This window comes from Cryptomeria japonica, chromosome 6 (assembly GCF_030272615.1).
Source record: "Cryptomeria japonica chromosome 6, Sugi_1.0, whole genome shotgun sequence".
Classification (NCBI taxonomy): domain Eukaryota; kingdom Viridiplantae; phylum Streptophyta; class Pinopsida; order Cupressales; family Cupressaceae; genus Cryptomeria; species Cryptomeria japonica.
In genome coordinates this window covers 18,720,020-18,739,144 of record NC_081410.1, presented here as the reverse complement: position 1 = coordinate 18,739,144, position 19,125 = coordinate 18,720,020, and the positions used below count along the sequence as shown (strand labels likewise).

The 19,125-nt window shown below is 36.5% G+C and overlaps 1 protein-coding gene across 4 annotated transcripts in view; it reads right to left on the bottom strand.

Annotated features, from left to right (window-relative positions):
- Positions 1-19,125, bottom strand: part of LOC131048023 (probable E3 ubiquitin-protein ligase ARI8) — a 45,098-nt gene that overhangs the window by 10,475 nt on the left and 15,498 nt on the right. For all 4 annotated transcript variants that reach the window (XM_057981849.2, XM_057981848.2, XM_057981846.1 and 1 more), the window contains one exon: positions 7,367-7,438. In XM_057981849.2, coding sequence (XP_057837832.1) covers positions 7,367-7,438 — 72 coding nt within the window. The remainder of the gene's footprint in view (positions 1-7,366; positions 7,439-19,125) is intronic.

The window sequence follows — 19,125 nt, the reverse complement described above, 5'->3', positions numbered from 1 at the left end:
TTGTCCCTTGCACTGATGCCCTGGACAAATGTTTCTCATGTACTAGGTAACCCATCTAGAGCAATGAATGTTAACTCTTTGCTCTGGATCTCATATCCTAGAGTAGCTAGTTCATCTCTTAGAGTTGAGATCCTCATGAAGTAGGCGTTTACTGTCTCTCCTTTGTTCATGGTTATATGATTGATTTCTCGCTTCAAGGCCAGAGTTCAACTTGCATTTGATATCTCAAATGTGTTCACAAGTGATTTGAACATTTCAAAAGCCATTTCATGTTCTTTATAATGGGCATTATGTTAGTTCTCACCCCATCAACAATAATCTTAATTGCTTTTTCATTTCCTTCTAACCATGATGTTTTGTCAGGTTCGGTCTCTGGTTCCGTAGATTCAGTCTTGATAAAAGTTTCAACTTTGCTCTCCCTTAGAATCATCTTGATTCTAAACTTCCATGCGGAGAAATCATCACCCACACCAAGTCTATCTTCGAATCTCATAGCATTGGCCATTAGAGAAATAGAATGCTTGATATAAACTAGTTCTTAAATTTTCCACAAAATTGAATAACCTCAGGTTCTATAACTTGGCTCTGATACCATGTAAATGTTATTGCAATTTCCAATTTAATGAACAAGTTATATGCAAGATGGTGTATTTCAGATTTAGGTATTATGACTATGACAATAATATTGTTGTCTTTCTTTTGCTGCAGGTATGGAGGATGAACATGTATCGATTTCAATGTCATCCCCTTTCTTTTGAATGATGCATATATAGTTAGGTAGTCACGATCAAGTGGCACCTTGATCGGACATGTCTTTTAGACATGTCCGACCAAGATGTCACTTGGTCGTGACTCTTCCATATGGCAACCAATCCATTTGGTGTCTACGATAACTAATCCGTGCCATTGTAAACACCCCCGATAATGAATCGGTATCAAAGCAAACAAGCCCGATAACTAATTCGGGTCAATTCTAATATAACCCGATTATATATCAATAATGTTTTCGACATGTATTAATTGCAATTCGATAGTGAAGAGGTTCGATATATAAATCATTCATATGAAATATATATCTGCATTACTGTCTTTCTTCATTTGATATAAACAGATAGGTATATGGTTTTATCTTATCGATGCTACTTGAATCAACAAAGAACAGGGTCTTCATCTATGCTAGGGGTAGGGATATAGGCTTCAGGTTCTATTGAGCTTTAAGCTCTTTTGAAGGCTAAGTCTTCTTCAAAGATTACATCCCTACTCAGTTCAATATTCCTCTGACCAGGTATAGAGATTTTGTAGGCCTTGGAGGTTTCACTATATCCTTCAAGTATTCCCTTTTTTCCAAAAGGCTCTAATTTTAATCTTTTCTCCTTAGGTACATGAATATAGACAAGGCACCCAAATATCCTAAGGTGGTTGATATCTGGCTTTGTTTTAGTAAAGACTTCCTCGGGGGTTTTGTCTTCAAGATAGGAGTGAGGACATCTATTTTGTATATATACAGCAGTGTTGGTTGCTTCTGCCCAAAGATTGGTATTTAGATTCTGATCAAGAATCGTGGCTTTGGCAGCTTCTACAATTGTCCTATTTTTCCTCTCAGCTACCCCATTTTGTTGAGGATTATAAGGTATAGTAAGCTCCCTCTTAATCCCAGCATTTTTACAAAAATCTTTAAACAAATCTGAGGTGTATTCCCCCCCCATTGTCAGTTCTTAAGGTTTTAATTTTATTTCTTGAGTAGTTTTCTGTTAGTGATTTAAATTCCTTAAACCTATTAAGGATCTCTTTTGATTCTTTACATTTCAGAAAGTAGATCCAAGTTTTCCTAGAGTATTCATCAACAAATATTACATAATACAAAAATCCCCCTAAAGAAGGTACGGACATAGGTCCACATACATCAGAATGAACTAACTCTAAAACTTTGCTTGTTTTCCTAGTACTATTTTGAAAAACACCCTTAGTATTTTTACCTAAGGCACATCCCTTGCATGCCCCTGAATGATATTGCTTTAACTTAGGTAGGCCTGTGACAAAGTTTCCCATTGATGATAAAGCTCTAAAATTCAGGTGACCTAGTCTTCTATGCCAAACTTCATTAGCATCTGTAGCTTCATGGATGAGGGCTAGGTTGGGCTCTGTGCACAACTCATACAAGTAGCCTTGTCTTTGACCAATGGTTTTAGCTTTCTTGACAGATGAATTCTTTGGCCAAGCCAACACTCTATTGTCTATGAAGGTCACTTTGTACCCATTATCCTCTAGTGCTGATATAGAGACTAGATTTCTCTTGATGCCTGGGACATATAGTACTCCTTTAAGTTGCAATGATACGCCTGACTTCAGTTTGATGGTGCAGGTTCCAACTCCTCTGACTGGATGTGTGGAGTCATCTCCGATAGTCACTTCCTCATCATTCTCCTCTATCATGGAGTCTAGCAGTTCTCTAAACCCTATAATGTGTCTGGATGAGCCACTGTCGATCACCCAAGAGTTAACCTTGTTTGATGCTTGGTTTGTAAGTGCTGAGTAGAGTACATACTTCTCGGAGTCATCTTCCCCTTTAGATTTTCCTGCTTTGGCAAATGTGGCTTGTTGTTTGGCTCTTTCTGAATATTTGGCAACATAGTGTCCGAATTTGTCACACCTATAACATTGAATATGAGAGAGATCCTTCTGGGAGGTATTCTTGCCTTGACGACCTTTGCTCTTCCTAAATTGTTTCTTCTTGCTTTTCTTATTGGAGTTTGTATTTAGGACTTGGAGATCTTCATCTATATTCTTTTGTTTGATCCCTTTCTTATTTAACCTTGATTCTTCTTGGAGACAATCTGCCCTTAACCTTTCAAACTTTGGATATTTAGCCCTTGCACTGATGCCTTGGATGAATGTTTCCCATATACTAGGCAACCCCCATCTAGAGCAATGAGTGTTAATTCTTTGCTTTGGATCTCATATCCAAGGGTTGCTAGCTCATCCCTTAGGGCTGATATCCACATGAAGTAGGCATTGACTGACTCGCCTTTGATCATAGCTATATGATTTATTTCTCTCTTTAAAGCTAAGGTTCTACTTGCATTGGATATCTCGAATGCATCTTCAAGTCCTTTGAACATGTTGTAGGTCGTTTCATGTTTCCTTATGATGGGCATAATATTATTCCTCACCCCATCAACTATGATTTTGATGGCCTTTTCATTTCCCTCTATCCATGTCGCTTTGTCAGGTTCAGTCTCAGGTTTTGTGGTTTCAGCTTTTATAAATGATTCAACTTTATTTTCTCTTAGAATCATCTTGATTCTGAACTTCCATGCTGAGAAATCATCGCCTCCTCCGAGTCTATCTCCAAATCTGATAGTGATGGCCATTTTGAGAAATGTGATGTTGGATATATTCTTCACTTGAATTTAACACAAAATTGAAAAGCCGCAGATTTGATATTAACTTGGCTCTGATACCATGTAAAGGTTTTCAATTTTCTATTCAATGAGCAAGATATATAATGTTATTGTATCTTTCATGTAATTGTGAATTCACTATATAATAAATCTGATTATTATATGGTATGTTGCAGATGGAGAAAGAGCATTTATAAATTTCGATGATCTTCCAACATTCACCGATCAATATATATGTACATGCAACCAAAGGGGATCAAGTAATACCTTTACCGGTCATGTCTATATTAGACATGACTGATCAAGATATTACTTGATTGTGCCTCTTCAAACTATAATCGCAGTTAACCGATACCAATCGGTGTGTAGTATTTAATAAATACAACCAATAATAATCGGTGTTCTGTGCATTACGATTTATAACCGATGTTAATCGATATTTAAGCATTGGTTAAGAACCCGATATTAATCGGGATTTGTTTGCAAGGTTTTATATATATATATATATATATATATATCGAGAAATACGATCACAGCAAGATCGTATATGTGAATATCAACATTAGTTTATATGATCATGCATACGATCATCATATAGAAGAGTAGTTATAATAATCATTAGACAAAGGAATGATAAATGAAGTCTTATCATAGTCTATCAATGAGATAGATGATTGAATGAGAGACTTCATTTCTCTCATTCAATCATTCATCTTACCGAGGCTATCATGTATCAACATCTCTATGCTATGAAAATGCCCTTAAATTTTATTGAAAAAGTAGTTTGTCTCTTTTTCCACATATTTTACATCTATTTTGAATCTGATTTTTCCTGATATTTTCCCAAATTTTTCAAAAAAACTTGTACATTTGATTTGCCTATTTATTCCCCAAACAATTTTTTCTCATATGATTCAACTATTGGAAGGGCACATAGGAAATTTGTATCATCGGGAATATTTGAACATAAGTATGGGAGAGGTGTCATCAGGAGTCCAGCTTTAGACACCCGAAAACCCAGAGATATGACCAGCTTTTCCCACCAAGAGCTGCTTGCTACTTTAGCAGGGAGCCCATTTTTTGATGGCGTGAGAATAGGCATTGATGGCCACCGCAAACAGGAGTTACAAAAGTTGTTTAGCAGAACACAAGCATCTGCATCCCACAGGATGGATTTTGAAAAGTCCACAATGAAGCTTGCAATAGAGAAGTATAGTTGAAAATGAGATTTAAAATATATTTTGATTAATTAAAAAAAAAACACCCCCAGTTTTCCATGTGAATATTAAGGTGAACAGAAACGAAATTTTTGGGTTTTTTGAAAAAACGTCACATTTCAAATCTCATGGATGAAATTTACCAAATTCTGTGATATAATTGCTAATACCAAGTGCTCCTCAAATTGCAAACTAATGAGGGCAATTATATCAATCCCAAAAGTTCTAGCCCATTCTGTCTACAATCTTTCCCAGCATTCAGCATGGTACAAAATTTTACTTGTTCTAGCCAGCCACAACACTTTAGTTCTAACATTTAGTCATCCTTGAAAGTGACTGCAATGCACAGCATAATTCCAAGCCCATCCAACAGACATTAACTGGAAAGACACCTCGATAATTTTTATTTTCCATGGTTTTTCCTCAATGATTTGGACCTGAATATTAATCTTGTCAACGGTAAGATCATCCATGTGCATGACAAACTTACAATTACCTCTCTTTATAAGACAGCTCATACTAAACAACAAATCCAAGAGTGCAAGAATGTCATCCATTTCTTGGCTAAGGCAAATACCAAAATTCTACTCAGGTTGTTTAGGGCAACCTTCTAATTGTACTAAAGATGTCCATATCTAACTCATTAGAAGTTAGAACATGTTGAAACGTTCTATTGGAACTGAAATCTTTGTTAAGCAAGCAACAATATCACAACATAATATTACTGAATAGATGTGTTCAAATGATTAAGATAAACAACCATGCCCTAAAATTTATTATCAGAATGCAAGCCATTAAATTCCTATCTTCTCATAGAAATGGACTTTTCCATATATTGAGAACGATCAATAGCAAAATCCAGTTTTATTTGATTTAGTTTAAAGTTCTTAGATTATCTTCAATATCCCCTGTCGAGCATCTACAATTGATGCAGGAGATTATGCACAGAGGGGGAGCTTAAATATTTTTTTTAATACATTCCCACCATAAAATCAAAGTCCTGACTGAAATATCCTCTTACTTAACCAAAAATATCATTTTACAACAATAATAATTACAGGTGTGCTATAATCACAAAAACGTTTCTAGTGTAAAGTCCCACATCATCATCATTAGTAATGATACTAATTATATATTGCCCAATTATCCAAATAGAATCAATTCACATGGCAAGATATGCGAAGGCTCAGAAAATCAATTGTGTCTGGTTGTGGACAGTAATCTATTTTAACCCTTTCTATCTTTAGTTTTATGATTATAATGTACGTTTGCTGCCACCATACTTAACTCCATCATTTGCTTCATTCATGTAGCTTCTCCATCAACATATTGTTTTAAGTCACTCACATTGATCTCTTCCCTGTGCTTTTGTTTTTAGTAATTTTGGCAGCTCTGTTGAGAGTTCAGAGTTCTGTAGAATACAGACCTCTCTGTCCACCGTTGAAAATGAAAAGCAGACAAAAAGTGTAGGGATATGCCTTACAATAGCACAGTTACAGACTGAATCCTGAGATGGACTTTCAACGTTGTGGTCAATGTGCTACTCTTTGCTTACATTAAAGATATCATGCAAAACAAATGTCTGAGGAATTCTGAGGTGTACCACACATGGGCATCCATCACAGAGGATTTTGTTTCAAAGCCAGGCAATAGGGTTTCAGACATAACAGCTAGAGATTGAATTCTCAATCAGAGTTTCCTAAAGAATGAAATCCTACATCTTGGAGAGCGCTCTAACAAAGACCCTCAAGAATTGGCCAGTATCAGATTTTTATGGGAAGTGATGCTGTGTGGAGACTGCGCAGAATTTTCAGGGAGTTCTTTTATAAAAAAACGGAAGGAGTCTATATCTGATCGTATCTCTTTATTGCTGGGGGTTGCATTAAAAACTTTTGGCAGATGTCGTATTAAAATTGAATGCTCTCGATATTGGGAGCATGTGTTGGTGATTCGAATTTAATCCCTAAGATCGTGCATATTTTTTTTTTTTAAATGGGGCGATGGCACTTCTGTGTACGTAGATACAAGAATTTCAATTGATGGGATATTGTTGTTCTGAAGTGACAGAAGAAGGGGATTAATGCAGAAGTGTGTTGACCCGAATGGAGTAGTAGACATGGTTTTTGTGAACGAAGTATCTTGATATATGGTCTCGAGAGGCAGTGTGATATTAAAAAAAGGGGGGATTTTTAAGCAGAAATCTTTGTTTTTCAGTTTGTCCGAGTCTGAGTATACTGTTGATGATTTGGTTCTTAGTGATTATATACATATACTCAAAGTGACTCAAACCTTAAAGTTCGTTTTAATCAGAGTTGAAGTCTTATTGATGTTGGTGCCTTGTCTTGAGTTGGTGCTCAGTGTTTGGTGCTGGGTTGGTGCCCATCAAAAGAGTTGGTGTTCTCAGTTTGTTAACATCTTGTAAACTAGGATGGTGCCCATTTGAGGCTAATGGATGTCTTTTGATGCCGTGGTTTTTACCCGAAAGGGTTTTCCAAGAGAAAATCTATGTGTCCTTGCTGTGTGTTAAGCTTTCATATACATATCTGTGTTTATTGATTTTTGAGTTTGTAAAATTTTTATAAAACTGAAACACTGATTCAACCCGCCCATTGCTAAAACAACTTCCTCGGCAACTGACAGGCAAGCATATTTTACTAAATTTAACAGGCAAAATACAATTGTAATAGGTGGAAATATAATTAATCCAAATGGAATTTACTATCAAAAGAAATGACCATATTTAATTACCTGCAACCATGCATCATTCACAAACTTCAGCTGTGAAACAGGTTGACACTGCTTGTCACTTAACTTCTCAATCTGCACATTCCGCAGCAATAACAAAACATTAAGAAACATTGTGGATAGTAAAAAGTGAAATCACAAACATTTCCAAAGTTCAATTTCTCTTCAACTTCCATTTAAGTGTGCCACCATATGTAGTTTTTTCCAGTTTTAGTTACCCAGTAAAAAAATAAAATTTTGGTTTCTCAACTTCACACCCAACTTGTTTATTTTGGCAAAATGTAAAATTTTAAAGATAGAAGTACTACAAAGCAATGACGAGGTAAGAAACACAAATCACCAACATACATAGATGACAAAAACGTGTAAACATAATATCACATACAAACATATATTGCTTCAGAAGTAACAGTTCAACTTCACCTTGGAAATTCTTTATAACTAGTATACCTATCTTTAGAGAAATATAGGTAAAGTATGCCGAAAGACTAAGTCACAAGGTTCGAATTCGACAGTCATGAAATTCGGATGAAATTCGGCAAGGAAAAAAATCAAAAAAAAAATCGGATTAAATTCACCTTATATAATTTTGTTTATTTTTAAATATATGTAATACTTCTAACAAATTATAACTAATATAACTAATAATATAACTAATTTATTTAAAAAAATAACTAATAATGTATATCGAATGCATTAAAAAATATACATAATAACTTATTACTGTATATTTTTTAACGCATTCGATATACCTTTTACCTAATTTACTAATTTATTACAATAAAAAAACTGAGTTACCGGGTTCAGCCCCCTAGACCCCTGGTACTGGTCCGGTCCGGTCCTGGTTCGGGGTTCAGCCCCCTAGACCTGTGGTTCGGACAGGGTTCGTGATTCACAGGCCTGGTTCGAACCAAGGCGAACCCAAGGCGAACCCAAGTGGACCCAAGGTCGAACCCAAGTGGACCCAGGTCGAACCTTATTTTTGAATTCCACCACATAAAAAATTAAAATATGACCCTAAAAGTGAGTTTTAAAACATTAACTTGGCTCATTTCACACAAGCAACATGACTACAAGCAAGGGGAAACGAAGATGTGGGATATGGAGCCAAAACATACTGATTTGGATGATTTCACTTCTCAGCTTGTTGCATTTGATGACTCAGATAGCGAGCAAACTTAAAGTGCAAGCGCAAGTGTCATTGGCATTGATTCATTTAATGTAAATGTCAATGATGAGGAGGAGGAGAATGAGGATGACGAATTAGAGAATCCATTTGATGATCAAACTTTAAATTGTTGAAAGCTGAAACAATGATACTTGAATATTTTATCATTTTGATATTAAACTTGATGAATATGATGCTGTTATGGTATGATCATGAGGCTATGATTACAAGTTTATGTTGGTTTTGTTGTTTATATGATGCTATGTGACATGCTAATCTTAATTCATGCTTATAGGCTGCATATATATATAATTTACATGTTTTCGTACTAACGAACCCAAACCCCTTTTCAAAACCTGAACCGGCAACCTAGTAAAAAAATAAAACTACATCAAACAATATCGAATACCTAATTACTATTGCTTGTAATTAAAACTAATAAAATTCACAACATTCGAATGCATTACTATTGCTCAATATTGTTTACAACACGGGAGTGATGTCTTGAGAGCTCAGGCCCCTAACTAAACACGAGAGCGATGGCAGCCAAGGGAGTGAGTTGTGTGTTTACAGAGGCCATCTGCCCACTTTTTAGCAGAATCTTTTTCTGGCCGAATTTGAACGATTTTTGTACAAAGGTTTGAAATTCGATTAAATTCGAACCTCATCCATGAAAATCGCCGTATTTTGTGACTTAGCCAAAAGATATCATATTTGTTTATTGTTCCACTTAAAAACTAATTATGTTATTATATTATTATTAATATTAATTTATTATTATATCATGATATTGTAATCAATATTATATTATTATTAAGATATTACTACATTTTAATATTTTTATATTTCTATTAAACTCTTCACCAAAGCAAAAAATCTATTAAGACTAATTATTATTATTATATTATCATATCTTTATATTATTATTATAATATTAATTTAACGAAGTTAACTATTAGCATGACGGAGATAAATAGAATTGATTAATAGTTAAACTTAAGAGTAAGTGGTCGTTGAGAAGAAAAAATAAATAAAATATTTTTTTTGGTTTTTCATGGATTTATTTTAATTTAGGTTATTTAAAGTTATTTAAATTATTTTTATTTAAGTAATAGTAAAACTAATTGTAATTATGACGGGTGTCAATTTTAATCATAGGGGGTTTCTAATCTCGCATATCTATAAAACCATTATGTGAGTATTAATACGCCTTTCGACGTAATAAGCATTCTAATTTTTTAATACAACAAGCATAGATATCTAAAATACATGTATCTAAAAAATGCCAAGAGTTATCAATAAATATTGTATTAAGAGATTTTATTTTACAATAGAACTTTTTTTTAACTACATATATTAAAAAAAATATTTTTCTATAAGAATTATCTACATTGTTCATTTTATTTTTATCATAAAGTTATTTTTTGGTAATAGCAATGTGTAATGTTTAATTTTACTTTTAGTAAAGCAACCATTCAATATTTTGATAATTCCTTTATTTTATTTTTACTTAGAAGTGCAGTAAACATTATATACGTATATTTGACTTATTAGTAGTTTTACATAAACATATATTTTTGAAGTTCCGATGTCTTCACATTTAAAAAATATATGTCAGCTCTAAATAAATACACTGTTACTTTTCAGCCATGTTTTGGTTTTTATGTACAAAGCAATGTTCCACTGGCATTGGGAACGGTGGGACGCGGAGATGCAAGGATAGGTTTCTGGGACGGGGGGACTGTTGTGACATATTCACACATCGCCCCATTACAAATGGGGACCCCTACTTTTTTGCTTTCTAGGATTGGTCCTCTTAGCTTAGTTCTAAGTTAGTGTTGAGTCTTTCGCTATGAACCTTTGCATTGAAGAGGTATAGTGGGTCAAGAGGTCAGAAGTTGATCAAGTTTGTCTCTTTAAGATGAACCGAAGTTCGACACTTCCTTTACCTAGCCAAGATTTTATCACTTCCACTTCTCCCAACACTGCCCATGGGTGCCCAAGCCCGATCACTCTCATTTCCATTCCTCGCCTTCGCCATCACCATTCCACCCTTTCATCTCTCTCTTCATTCCATAACCCTCCATCTTGACGGCTTTCCACTTCCCCTTTCCTACCATCACCATTTCACCCTACCCTTTCCACTTCCATATCCCTTACCTTCTATCTCTCTTTATCTTTTATCACCTTCACCTAACATACTCATCTACTACCCTTCACCTACATGTAGTCCTACCACTACACCCCTTAACCTCCATCTTACACCCTCACCTCCCTTCACTAACTTCCTTTCCACCTTACCCCTACCCCTATTCTATCCTAACATCTCCCTTCCTCTCATACCTTCTATCTCACACTCCCTTTAGCTTACCATCCACACTAACTTCCTTTCCTCCTTTATTCCCCTAAAATCACCTATTCTAATCCACATCCCATAAGTCTCACTTCCATTATTTCCCTAAGCTTACCTCTACCCCTACCCCTAACCTTCTTACCCATCTATCCCACCTTCCTTCCCCTAGTCTAAACTTCATCCCATTATAACCTACACCCCTCTACCCTTTTATTACCCCCTCATACCTCCCATTACATTTTACTCCCTAACCTTCCCTAACTCCATCCACTACCTCTTATACCTCCTGACCCGACGCATCTCCTACTTCCATCATTTATATCCCTTATGTCCCCCTTTCCTCCAACATCCCATTTCCCCTCTTTCTCCACGTAGCAGCTTCCCTTACCACTTCCCTCACATTCCTCTCATCACCCTTTTGGGCCCCACTTTAAACTCAAAATGGAGAATTGAATTAACTTTTTATTAAAGACTCTTGTTGGGACCCACCAACCACTGGTTTGGGGAATTTAAATTTTTTTTTTTTTTTGTCTTTCATATTAAACGGGCCCCACCACCACCAGAATTTTTGGAATGAAAGAAAAGTTCTTTTTTTTAATAGAAATTTTAAAAAGGGAGAGCATCCACCTCACTCTACTCTTCCACCTTATTACCACATGGCACTTCTTTACAACATCACCCCATCCTCTTTGCCACCACATCCTCTTTGTTGTTACACCTTTCATCCCTTCTCACATTCGTGGCATGTTTTGGACTCCACTAAGATTCAACGATAAAAAATATAAAGCAATTCACTTCAAAGTTGATTCAAAACTTCTAGGTTTGTACCTACAGATCCATCTTGAAGGGAGATATTAATCACTGATTGGCTCCAAAGGAGAGAAGATTTTCAAGCAAAAATGAGGTGAATTATAAGGGATAAGCTGTGTAAGAAGAGATTCAAGCAGGCTGGTTCCTAATCACGGGAAAATTTATCAGATCTTCAGGCCTCATTCACTCTTGGTTTAAATGCAATTTCCAGTGGATTAATTTCTCTGAGTTTAGACCACAATCAGATCTAAGTATTATTTCATACTCAGAAATATGATTAATGTACATGATAATTAATTAAGTTTTGTGTCTTTGCAGGTATGGTTGTAAACAAATAATGGAGCACGAGGAATATAGGATGATGATAAACCAAATGGGGAATCCTCCACATAAGGGAAGAGATCTGATCTGTGCATCTCCACATGAAGAATGCACTCAGATAGAATTAATCCTGCAAATACAGAAAGTCCTAAAATCAGACCAAAGCTTATGAAAATCCGGCCTGATTCAATTGTGCAAGCAAGTGAATTTGATTGATCAATCATCTGCTACAAAAGAACCTTTGATGGCCGATTCAGTGAAGAAGGTTTTGACAACGAAAGATGAAGTTTTGACTGATGTAATGACCGATTTGCCTTCGGGATTAAAATTTGATGAACTTAGTTTCTAAATCTGGATGAAGCTTTGGAAAGCAAATGGATTTCAAAGGTCTTCTTGAGGTTAATCTGATATGGATGACTAAGACTTAGGATCTGAGTTGATGGAATGAGTTTCGTCAAGTGAAGAAACTGTCCAGTATTCCCAATTTGAAGCGAAATCCCTGCTAAGGCCTTCTTTGAAAGGTTGATTTGATATTTTTCACATTGGAGTGACAGAGACTTGTTTGAACGAGTTATTGATCATGAACAATGAGGAATTTGAGCTAGGGCATCAAATTCGCTCCTGACCCTTCCAAAGGTACAGGAGCGAGTTTTCTTAGAACACCTTCTCGCTCCTTACTTGGATCCAAACTCACGCTTTCAAGGTGAAGTATTGAGGGATGGTGAAGGAATTGAATCAAAAGAAGAATTTCGCTCATGTCCCTCTCTAAGGGTCCAAAGCGAAATCTCTTGGAAGGACCTCCTATCTCACCTAAAGCACCAAGAGAATCTTGTTTTAAGCAAAGTTGGGAGTAGATTGACTTGAGCACGATGAGAAGAGAATTTCAAAAATCAAGTCTAAGGCAAAGTGATAGGAATGAAGCATGAATTGAGTCAAGAGGAAGAAATTCGCTCATGTACCTTCCAAAGGTACAGGAGCGAAATCTCTTGAAGAAGAATGTTTTGTTAATCAAGATATCAAGACAAGCCTTCTTGAAGGTAATTTAAGTCTTTGTTGCAGCATGAGCCTTCTAATGATAATGAAAATTGAGTATGTGAGTGAGAAAACTAAGATCAGCCCTTAGTTCGCTCAGGAGCGAAATGCATTGAGGATGAGTAATATGCTAATGATAGTGTGTTCAGTGTTGTAAGTGAATCATGGTGGTTTCAAGTGTTCAAGCATCCTAAACTTCATGCAGATCGTGAGAACTAAGCTTGCCTTAATCAAATATTGATGAAAATTTGACTTATATCCTAGCTCGCTCATGTCCCTCTCTAAGGTACCAAGGCGAAATTCTATTAACGGCAATTGCATTATGGTAAAAAACCGAAAAGATCAAGAGAAGACTAAGTGCAAGTCAACCTAGAAACATTTGATGCATTAATAAACCAATCTCACTTTGGCGGTAAAAGCAAATTGGAATTTTTTTTGAGAAGTCGGCCAACTAAAGGGAAATACAATTGATTTATTCATCCAAACAAAGTCGGCTTTCATCAAAGAAGTGCATTCTCCCATAAAGGCGCTTATATAAGGGAGGTTGATTCTTAAATTATTCATCATTCATTTCAAACATTCTTCTTCAAAGAGCAAAATCCTTCAGCAGTTAAGAAGCAAATTCCAGATTTGTCAACAATCTTCACAAGCCGAATTCAACAAGAGCGAATTTGAGGAGCAACTGAATTCATCAAGGCGAATTTCAAAAGCAGATTTCATTAGACAGATTGGTGATTGAGGAGGCAAATTTCAGAGGCAAATTTCAGGTCTTATTGAGATCAGTCACTTTAAGGCGCAGAGTACATCCTAACAACAGCAAAATTCAATAAAGGGAGGACTGAATTCATCATAGCAAGAGCAAATTTGCTCAAGCAAAGGACAATCTCCCCTAAACCTGCACCTATCAGACATGCAAATCACATAAAATCAGAGATTGTATAAGCTATATATCATGCGTTTGATGTTCATTTGTTTGTTTTGCAGCAGGAAAAGAAAGAAATCAGAAAGACCAAGTTGGAGGAAGATCGGAACGAGGATCTCAGGAAGAATATTTCAACATCAAGGTCAAAGGAAGACCTCTTCAAGAGGATCTCATAGGCAAACACAAGAGAGCCAAGGAAGGGTACATCGTTCATCAGTGATGACACAAACTTCGAGGCACCTACCCCTGCTTCCGATTGGTCCTCACCCTTGGAATGTAATTTTCTAATTGGCTAAGGAAGTTTATTGTAGCAAACCCTAATTAGGGTTTCTATCTTGTAATCCTAGCCATTGATTCTAGATCAACCAGAGCCGTCTATTTGTAAAGGGTTTCTCTATATAAGCCCTGGCTCCTCATTTGTAAAGGCTAATAGTTAGTCAATAGTTAAAAGGTGAATAGTTAGCTAAAAGTGAATAGTCAGTTGATAGAATAGCAATTAGAGTAGAATTGAAAGAGAAGGCAACGATTGTTGCCAAGATGTTGTTGTAAAAGACTTGTAAACTTCATTGAAGAAATGGTGAAATCTATGGGTCGATTCAACAATTTGCATGGTCTCTATACTTCTCAGATTTGATTTCATGTTATTAGATGAGTGGAAGAAATGTGTTTGATTGATGGTGAAATTCGTATATCCATACTACTAGCAGTTTGTTGATTGCAGACTTGCCTTGTGTAGTCAACTAGAATCGTTCAGCTTAAGCTTAACTTCAATTGTCTCTTCTTCACTGATATGCATCAGCCTGATGGTGTCTATGCCTGTAGCGATGATCTGAACATCATAAAGCTTTTCCTCCGAAGATCGCACTAACCTTGTGGAGATGGTCCTGGGATGTCAAAACAAGACTTAGTTAGAATTTCATCAAAGGTTATTCATTGCTCCTACATTCTTAGTGTCAGAATTAGATCCTTTCCTTGCCCTAATTCTTTTTCTTTTTTTTCAAAATCTAGACTAGTGAAATCCTGTGTTCCAGTAACATTCAAAGCAAATCAGACGTTCAGTCATCAAGTGTAAGTCCCCTTGTGATTCCAGCAAAATCACATCATACCACAAAGAGCTTATCCACGAGGAGAGAACCTACATACAAGAACCTTGGAGTTGCCTCGACTGATCCTTCGGCAAGATCTTCAGCAATCGGGAAACTTTGCTCAAGAGAGGATAAGGTACCTTTAGGTATTTTATTCTGTGTTTGGTCGTGTACAAAATACACATCAACAGGGACCAAGGGCCTCAGTTTGGGGACAAAGGCGAGGGGGTGGCGGGGTGGCGGTGCTGATATAGTTATACATATACATATAATACTTGAAAAACTAGTTTTGAAAAGATGTATGACAGTATAACAGTATAAGAATTACATTTCAAATGAAACTATAGGAAATTTGAAATACTAAATCTCAATACCAAGATTTCTTCAATGCTAATTGCTAAATAAAATTTGACAAATGAAATTGTCAAATTGGAGATTTCTATTATATTGAAAATGGAAAATATGAATATCTGATGCCATTGCAAAGTCTATAGAGATGATTACATGATCCATCATTGCAATGAGTAGCCAAATACAAATACTAATAGCAATAGCATTACAAAAGAGTCAAAGACAAAATGCCAAAATCTAAATGACAGAACTCAAAATGTAGCAAACGGTTTTGTGTTGTTTTGGGGGAAGGGGTGGGGCCCACGTCAAATTAGGGTTACCCCCAAAAACGTCACCTTTTTTTTTTTGCATTTGATGTGGGGCGACGAGAGACCGTCTAGGCGTCTCCCCGCCCCTCGAGAAATGCCTCCACCTCTCCCAAGGAAACGTGGAGACGTCTCGTAAGGAAACTTGGGGACGTCTCCATGACTCCTTGGGAGACGCGGAGACGTTTCCCTGTCTCTAGCGGAGCTCCGGTGGCAGTGGCGGGACGGCAAGAGACATCGTGTCCCTGTCCCCCCATCCCGGAAACATCCCCATCTCCAAGACGCAGCCCAAAAGGAGGGGGAAACGCGTCCCCACAAAACACTAGTACAAAGTCACAACATGAGACTCCATAACATGTTACCATCATAGAACAACTCACAGCATAATTACAGGAGATTATGTGTCCATGTATTGAAACTCGTGACATTTCAAATGCAGCAAAATAAAAACAAGAAAAATCTTTGAGAGTTGTAACAGCCACCAAATACAGTGAATAATGTTTGTCAGGCCCTACAAGTAAACTTTATATTTAAGGAAGAGGGCATTCTCTGTTAACTTGACATGTTAATGACACTGACATATAAAAAAGAAATCAACAGATGACACAGATTATATGACAAAAACACAAAAAACGGTACTAATACAACTAGCACCCATGTCCTGACACATATCAAAGACATCCATGATAGATCCAAATTACAAATGCATGTCTCAGTGCAAGTAACAACATGTTGATGCCCATATAGCTTATCCAAAATAAATTATTTCATTAGGCATCCATAACCAATACCTCTGCCAGTAATGGGCAATGGCAGCTAATTGTACTCATCATTCTTAATAACCCCAACTATACAGCCACTGTTCATTTAAGGAAGAAAGTAGCATATGTTCCTTCTTTTCTGTAGGTTTTCCAGAGCCCCAAATCTAACACCAGTACTGCCAGAATGAGCATGTACAGTGTTCACAAAAAAGCATTCACCACATATGGTAGTAACCCAGACTTGAAGTGGTCTCCCACAAACAGATAAGTGGCAAGTGGAAATAAAATAATCATTCACTTATTAGCCAATTTGAATCCTCACAGCACTAAAGTTGGACCTAAAACCAAATGCAAGGGATACCTCTAATTTTGAGTAGCTGCACTGTATCCTCTAATATATAAATTCTATCAGACAGAAACAAATTAACACAAATTAATAAAAAACTTCCAATTACTTTGGATTCTTGGAAAGGTATAAGACGAACTCATTATTCGTTCGCTGAAGTAATTAGTGACATCCAATGTAATTGGTTTACTCTGGTAATCTGACATTTCTGCTTTCATAAAAATGAAATGCAGATTGAGAATGTGGATATTTCTAGCTATTAAAAACTGAGTTACTGTGTTTGCACCTCCTGTGCCCCATGCCTGTGGACTGGATCCGCACGGGTCCAGGTTTGCACCTGGGTGCACACCAGGTGCAGCCCAGTGGCCCCAGGTTCTCTATAGGTCCGCGTTCACAGACCCATAGAAAACCTGGAGCCCCTGGGGCGCACCCGGGCGAACCTATGTGCAAACCCAGGCAAACCCCAAGAGTGCTGCCGGCAAGTCACTTAAAGGTGACTTAAAAAAACATAAAAATTACCTAAAAAAAACCTAATCTGCCCCCCTATAACATCATTTCAACCTAAAATATGTTCATTTGCTCATTCATTCTTTCTTGTTTTCATTTTGGCATTTTGAATGCGAGTAATTATTTTTTAAGGATATCATTAGTGGAGTGCTTGAGGAAGGAGGAGAGATTGCACAAAGGAGATTCAAGCATCTAAGGTAAGCATTTAAGTTTTTAACCCTATTCTTTGGTCTTTTAAATTTAAAAAAAAATGATAAACAAGTTCTACTATTTTTTATAATGTTTTTTCATACTTACATTAGCTTTTGCATTGTGTAATCTTGCATTTTTTTTTTTTAAATTCTAATTTAAAAATGTTGAATTTCTTGTGATAGCAAAAAAATAAAAAAGGCAACTAGTTCAAGTTCAGTGGGTGGGGGTTACAAGACTCGAAACCAAAAATTTCAAGTTGATAGAGGATCTCCTTTATGGAATCATACTACAATGCTTCAACAACTTCTAGGAGGTGGGGGATATGAATGGAATTGTAATTTTTGTAAAACCAATTGTAGGTGCTCGTATTATCAAGTGATACGTCACTTTTGTGGCCCTACTAGGAAAGGGATTAAAATGTGTGTAGGGCCAAATAAGCAAGGGTTGTCTACAACACAAATAGCAGGATTCATTAGAGAACAAGAAGCAGCTGATCAAGCTATAGCAAGACAAAAAATAATAGCTAATCCATCTGCAAGCAAAAAACCAATGACTTTATCCAAATATCGTATACTACCAAAACAGACCTCCCATCATCCTTTCTTGGAGATACCCTCTATGCAAGATGAAGTAGAAAATCCCAATCTTTCCCACAAAAGAGGCCCATTGGACAAAGCATTTAAAATGGAAGCAAGAAATATTGCAGGTGTTTCTATTGTTTTTGATGGATGGAAAGATTGCAAAAACCATCCATTAATAAATGTTATTGCAGTGTCCCCCAAAGGAGCAGCATTTTTTAGGGCAGTTGATTGTGAGGGGCAACTCAAAGATGCAGAGTTCATTTCCAAAATCCTCTTTGACTCCATAGATATGGTGGGTCGTGAAAATGTTGTCCAATTCATTACAGACAATGCAAAGGTTCGTAGGGTTGCGAGTGTTTTATATGTGCACATTTCTTGGACACCATGTACCATACACTCCCTCAACTTGGTGATGCAAGCAATTAGCACCCAAATAGAGTGGATTAAGGAAATATACCAAGAGGGTAAGGAGATCAAAATGTTTGTGACAAACCACCATATGTCACAATCACGCATTGAGTGCCATGGTTATTAGTAATTAATGGGGTGTCTGGAAGCAATCAAATTCAGAAAGGGCCCAAAAGGTTAAGTCATTGAGCCTAGATGACAATTGCTGGGATCGTGTGGAATATGTCTTGAATTTCACCGAGCCTATCATGAGTATGATCAGGTATACTGATACAGATACAGCATGTTTAGGCGAAGTCTATGATGGCATGGACACCATGATAGAAAAAATCAAAATCATAATAGCAAAAAAAGAGAATGACCTCGAAGAAGTATTTTTCAAAAGGGTGGAAAAAATCATTCTTCATTGTTGGAACAAGATAACCACGCCATTGCACCTCCTTGCACATGCATTATCTCCCAGGTACTATAGCAATGAAATACTTTCTTTGCTAGGGAGTACTCCACCATATAGAGATTTTGAAGTTGCTACTAGGTACAAGTAGGCATTTGGTAGACTCCTCACATATCCTAAAGTGGTGGAAAGTGTTAGGAAAGAGTTTGGTTTGTTTATCTCAGGA